General features: G+C 32.5%; 1 protein-coding gene across 1 annotated transcript; it reads left to right on the top strand.

Moving 5' to 3' along the window:
* Positions 1-240: 240 nt before the first annotated feature.
* On the top strand, positions 241-1,100 carry LOC130942032 (uncharacterized). The gene has a single exon (XM_057870707.1). It carries the CDS (start codon positions 444-446, stop codon positions 903-905), a length of 462 nt encoding a protein of 153 aa, XP_057726690.1. The 5' UTR covers positions 241-443; the 3' UTR covers positions 906-1,100.
* The last annotated feature ends 5,850 nt before the right edge of the window (positions 1,101-6,950 follow it).

Below are 6,950 nucleotides of genomic sequence, written 5' to 3'. Positions count from 1 at the left end.
TTCTGACAATTTTTTAAACGAACAACTAAATTAACTATTTGTCCAACTCGAATTAATTTATTATTTCGACCAGACTCCAGAGTTAGGTTTGGACTTTGGGCCAAGTAAAAGTGATCTCTTTTAGGCTCTTCATTGGCCCATTTGTACTGAATTCCCAAGAGTTTGGTACCAATTTCCCAACACTTCCTTTTCTTGAGCTGCTTGGGCATTGGAGGGTTAATCTTTCAATTCTCACAGGTGGACAACCAAGAAAACAGACATTTTACCTTTTTGAAAGCCCTACACACTAACCCCCCCACATCTGGTTTGCTCTTTAAGAAACTAACCATTTTTTTCATCCCCTTTCAGCTTTCTTCTTCAAGAGTGTTCTCCATTAAATTTTCTATTAGATATGTAATTAACAACCCATGCTTCAATTCTAGGCTTCAATTTAAGTTTCCCGGATGGAAGTTCAGTCCCCAGCGATGAAGCGCCACTACGATCTCAGCATGTCGAGAAGAACGCGGAAGCTTAACTTACCAGTGGTGGTGCAATTCAACAATGATGATGATGATGATGAGAAATTCAAGCCTGTAGTGTCACCGAAGAAGAGTGATAATAACAATAACAGTGAACACAAAAGCTTGAAGCAGCTGATCAACATAGTTGAAGAGAAAAACTCATCAAGAAACAAGTGCAATGGCGAAGGAGGAAGCAATAATAACAAAGGAAGGAACTCGCTAGGAGAGCACTTCAACGAGGAAGAGAAGCAGCTTCAGCTTGTTGTGGTGCCACAGAAGGAGAATAACAACAATCTCAGTGGCCTCAAGTTCAACAAGTTGGTACGTCGCTATGCCAAAGTTTTAGGACATTTCATGAAGAAACCTGAATCTGGAAAGAAACCTGTTTTCAAGTTATCAACCTAGAACGGATTATAAATATATAAATATTTCAATTATGTATGTGCACATCATCATATATACTTGGGCAGCAAAATGCCTTCAATTTTTTTTCTCTGTGCTTATTCTTATTATCAGTTATATTTCTTGCACTCATATATATTGGGATTATATATACACAGAGACACTAGTACTATTCAAATATGTCATTAACATATTAGTTTTCTTGATATCAATAATATATTCATATTAAAAGATTCTTCCTTCTTTAACTTATTATTTCATTGACTGTGAAGTGATCTTATGGATTTCCTTCACACGATGCAAGTGGTATATATAGAGTTATATATTCTTTCATAATTCGTATTAAAAGAAAAGTTTAGGGACCAGCAGTTTTGTTGAATTTTGGCCCGCATGTAACCAACAGAAAAAGGTGAGTCATTGGATGAAATCTCACACCAATCTCACACCATCAAATCATCATTGATGGTTAGTTGATGGCTAACAATCACAAAAATTGCTGACCCCTAGCATTGCTCTTCTCTCATATCTGCACTCTTTAGTCATTTATTTTTTTAATTTATTTATTTTTAAGTGAACTATCAATGTTGTTATATACTTTTGATATTCAAGAAAAAGAAAACTATTTAGGATTTAAATGTTGTAGGATGCTTAATTTTGAGTATATTGATCAGCTTCGCTACTGTAACATTTAGGCTTAGTTTGTTTAGTAAAATTTTTACTTTTCAAAAATAATTTTTAAAAATTATAATATTTGTATTTAGTAAATTAAATTAAAAATAATTTTTAATAAGTATAAGTAACAATAAAAAAAATTAATAAAATATTTTTTAAAATTTAAAAATATTGTAATAAACATTAATGTAAGAATTAAATTTAAAAATTAATTAACGTACAAAGTTATATTAGACTTTTTAATTTTGATAAGCACAAGCTAATTTTAAAAAGCTTTTCTTTAGATGCTTTAAAAGTATCTTTAGACTTTAACTTTTAAAAGTTGCAAACACAAACATATGAGTTTTTTGATTTGGCAAAAATAAAATGAGGTGCTTATGCTTTGAAAAAGTACAAATACTTTTTTTACTGTTGAAAAATAGTTTATAAAAACTAACTTTTAAAAGATTTAGCATCTATGTTTGATAAATTAAATTAAAAATGTCTTTTAATAAACATAAGCAATAACAAACGCGTTTAGTACTTAAATTAACTTTTAAAATTTAAAAATATTATAATAAACATTAATCTAAAAATTAAATTTAAATAATTGATGTATAGAGTTATATTAGATATTCTAATTTTGATAAGCATAAATTAATTTAAAAAAAATTTAAGTGTTTTTAAAAGTATCCAAACTTTTAAAAATTATAAACACAGATACATAAATTTTATAATTTACCAAATATAAAATGAGATATTTGTATTTTTAAAAAATATAAATTTCTCTTTAAAATTTTTTATCAAACTAAGCTTTAATACAAAAACAGAACTTTCAATTTCAAAAAAATAAAAGGAGGAACTTTCAATTTCAAAACAAAAAAATAAAAGAGAGAGAAAGGGACCACATAGACGTGGACAACTGGTGGATGATTCAATGGTCATTGGCATCTTGTTTCACTAAAGTTGGGGAAAGATAACTATTCTTTTAGGCTGTTGGGTACTTGGATTTTGGGTTCGTTCCTCTTTCGAAAACTATCAGACCTTATAATATCCCATTTATTTATGTCTAATTATCCTGATAGTTTTAAAATAGCATAAGAATATTTTTGGGTCAAAATAAAATTAAAATAAACAAACTGAATTACTGACAATATGATGTAAAATCATTCAACAAAAAAAATATGATGTAAATCGTAAAGTGAATTACTATTTTGACTCACAAAAAATGAACTAAAAACAAAAGAAATAATATTTTTATTTTTCAAAATTAATTTTAGTTTGACAAAATATACATTTATGGAATAAATAACAAATAATGCATGTATTTAATTCTTTTTTTGGGTAATCTAAAAAGTTATTTAGAAAGTATATATAAAAATAATAATAAATTGATTTTTGGACTATTTTTAATTCATTATTGATATTTTGTAAATCATGTAAATGATATAAAATTTTATTTAAAAGAAAATTACAAAATTAAAAAGATAATTTTTTTTAATCTTTAAATAGACTTGCAAAAAAAATTATATTGATATTTATAAATTGTGAGATACTTGACATATTTTAAAATTTTGTCAAATTAAAACTATACACTAAAGATAATTATGAGATACTTGGCATATTTTAAATTTTGTCAAAAAATTTCTACAACTAGAGATTATAGTTGCAAAATAATTATTGTACAAAGGTTCATTATGCTACAGGACCTTTGTTATTTCTTTGTTTATTACTTTCATTGAATATAATGTTGTGGACTTGTGGTAGAATTATTTGATATCCTCACCATGCTTATTTTTTAAGAAGAAATTATTATTTTGTCTATGAAAATAATTAATTTTTGATAAAATAATTTTTGAAAAAAGAATGATACTTTATATTTAAGAATATTTTAATTTAAAAAATATATTACATATTTAGAGATATATTTTAAAAAGTTATAAATATCAATATAATTTTTTGCAAGTCTATTTAAAAGATTAAAAATATCTTTTTAATTTGGTCATTTTATTTTAAATGATTTTTTATATCTTTTTACGCGATTGACAAAATATTAAAAAAATTAAAATAGCCTAAAGACAAACTTTTTTATATTTTTCATTATTACCACCAACGTCACGACGACGACGTTGGATCCAGTTCCGCCGCAACTTCGATAGGAAAAAACTATCAGAGCAAAAAACAAAGAGGCTTGAGGATCTGCTGAACTTAGCAAGGTGCGAGAATGAGGCAGAGGCGAAGAAGAAGGAAGAGGCACTGGTGGAGTTGAAGCAAGTGGTGAAGGACCTACAACATGGAGAAGACTTAGCGATTTATAATTTTTTGGGTGTTTTAGAGTTTTTGCCAAACCTTCAAATCGTACTCTCATAATGGCAGAAAACGGTATCACCGACCCTCTACTCCCTCCCCCTCCAACCATATAATCCTCAACCTCTCTGAATCCCAATGACATAGAGCTTCCCCTAACTCGTTTCAATTCATTGGATGCACCGAACCCCCAATCATTCCTCCTGCCTCAACCGTAGACCCCTTTCGAAATGGCACACAAAACGTGGAAGGAGTGTACGAGTGGGTAAAAATCCTTGCCTTTGGCGCTGGTTCAAGTGGTGGTGTTCGGAGCGTGCTTGATGGTAGGGTACTTGGCAATGAAGTTGTTTAGCTGTTTTATGGGTGTTGATCGAAAATATTTTCGATCGAAGAGATTTGTCAAATAGATGTGTGATAAACCCATATTTTATGATATATATTGTGCTCAATTTAAGTGATTTATTCAATCCTTCACCTACTTATTCATGTAAATTGCATGATTTTACTTTTCCTTCCTTATTATGTGATATATGTGAAATACATGTTTCCTGTGCTTTAAAAATAATTATTTTAATTACCCTTTATTACCATTCGATGCCGTGATTTGTGTGTTGAGTAGTTGTAGAGCTTCTAAGGCAGGAATGACTTAAAGGATGGAAAGGAAACATACAAAAGTTGAAGGAAAGCACAAAATGGAGTTTTCGAAGAAACTGGCAGCGACATGAACGCGTGGACGACGCGGCCGCATGCCCAGCGCGAAAAGGGAGCGACGCAAACGCGTGACTGATGCGGCCGCGCGCCTTAAGCAGAACACAGATGACGTGGACGCATGATTGAAGCAAACGTGTGACAAGGAAAACTCCAGATGACGCGACTGCGTGACCCACACGAACGCGTGACAGACGCCATGCACCAGAAATTACAAAAAACACTCACAGCGGTTTCTGAAGCCCTTTTTGGCCCAGATCCAAGTCCAAGAGGCACAGATTAGAGGTTATGAAGTGGGGGAATCCATTCATTCAAGAGATCTCCAGTTATTCACTTTTTATAATTTAGATGTAGTTTTTAGAGAGAGAGAGAGAGGCTCTCTCCTCTCTCTTAAGTTTTAGGATTAGGATTTCTTTTAGTCATTAGGATTGTTTCTTCGTACCAGGTTCAATAATTTATGTTTCTCTTCTACTTTTGTTTACTCTGAAGCTTTTATTTGTATTTGATTTATGTTGCCCAATTGGCTTATGAACTTTTCCATGTTAGAATTGACATCTTAATTAAATATAATTTGAGGTATTCCAGACTCATGATTGCTTCTCCCTATTTATAATTTAGATTATTTACTATTGACTTTGGTTGATTAATTGGTAACTCTTGAGTTATCAAACTCATCATGATTGATAATTATTATCTTTGCTGATTAACTTAGAGTTTTATAACTCTGGTCTTTCCTTAAGGAGTTGACTAGGACTTTAGGTGTTAATTTAATTTGTCCACTTAATTGACCTTCATAGTTAGAGGTTGACTTAGTGGGAGCAAAAATATAATTCTCATCACCATTGATAAGGATAACTAGGATAGGACTTCCAGTTTTCATACCTTGCCAAGAGGTTTCTTCGTTATTAATTTATTAATTTCTGTAAACCATTTTTCTTGCTCAAAACCCTTTTCAAAACCCAAAACATTGTTTTCCATAACCAATAATAAAACAAACCTCCCTGCAATTCCTTGAGAAGACGACCCGAGGTTTGAATACTTTGGTTTATAAATTTTATTGGATTTGTTACTTGTGACAACCAAAACGTTTGTAAGAAAGGTTGATTGCTTGGTTTAGAAACTATACTTGCAACGAGAATTTATTATAACTTCTAAACCATCAATCTTCAGTTCTTCAAAATGGCGCCGTTGCCAGAAAATTGCAAACGTGTGCCTTATTATTGGTTATTGTAAATATTTTTCTTTTACTTGCTTATTTGTTTTTGTTTTCCCTTCTTATTTCTGATAACTACTATGAATTCTCACCCCTCGTGCTTTGAGATTGGTTCTAATTTTGTTGAAATAAAGGAATGGAAGCTATAACAGGAATATGCATCACGGTCTAAGTAATCAAAGATGGATGGAGCCAAGAGGATATGATCAACCCTTGAGGCAACAACACCCTCCAAGATATCATGGACAGAGACCATTCTACAATGCATACCGAATTGATAGATTTGGTAGACCCCCTTGTAGCTACCAACAAGCCCCACCCTATGCTCAGAGACCATCCTCTCAACATAGCCTCGAACCACCACACTCACAAGCTCCTTTCCACCATTCACCATCACATGATCCTTACCCACCCCAACGCCACTCCAATTACTCCCAAGAAACACCACTCCCCTATGCACCATGTCCATATCCATCAAGCCAAGAATCACAGGTTTGCTTCGAATAATCAGTAGACTAATTTCATGCAACCCTTCATCAACTGGAGCAAGCAATAAATCAATTATCTTTCAGATGTTCGGACACTCAACAAACTCCCATGGCTTCATGTGGAGAATCTAATGAAGAATGCAGCATGAAGGAGACACTAGAAACTCCAGTGGACAGTATAAAGCATAACTTCGTACTAGAACAAGTAGAGGAAGCTGTCATTCTAGAAGAAGAAGAGTTGGTTGAAGATTTAGGAGATGCTGAACCTCCACGGGAACCCAGAGTTATGGAAGACTCCGTCAAGGATGTTACAACTGACGCTAAGGAGGATAGTACACAATCTCCAAAGCAGGTATCCTATGAGGAATTGGACGGAGTAACCCAAGACGCATGTTTCCTTGATGATGATGATCACAAGTCAAGCCCTCTTAGTGATGAACTTGCATCCTCAAGTGAATTCTTTGAGATAGAAGAATTTTCTCCAAGTGAATACGAAGATGATGCAGAGGTAGACTTTTCTCAACTTTCTAATTATGACTCAAATGATGATGAAGATATCGATGACTTTGATCAAGATGTGGTTGAAATGGAAGAAATTTGCAATGAAATAGAGGAACTCACAGAAGACCACAAGGGAGTAGCGCTTGCAGAACCACTAGAAACACCTATCCCAAGGCCATT

Source organism: Arachis stenosperma, chromosome 7 (assembly GCF_014773155.1).
Source record: "Arachis stenosperma cultivar V10309 chromosome 7, arast.V10309.gnm1.PFL2, whole genome shotgun sequence".
NCBI lineage: Eukaryota > Viridiplantae > Streptophyta > Magnoliopsida > Fabales > Fabaceae > Arachis > Arachis stenosperma.
The sequence above is the reverse complement of the archived record's forward strand: the minus strand, read 5'-3'. Positions and strand labels throughout refer to the sequence as shown.

Bases quoted from the DNA above. Each gene is read 5' to 3' on its own strand.
- LOC130942032 (XM_057870707.1), top strand. From the start codon at position 444: ATGGAAGTTCAGTCCCCAGCGATGAAGCGCCACTACGATCTCAGCATG.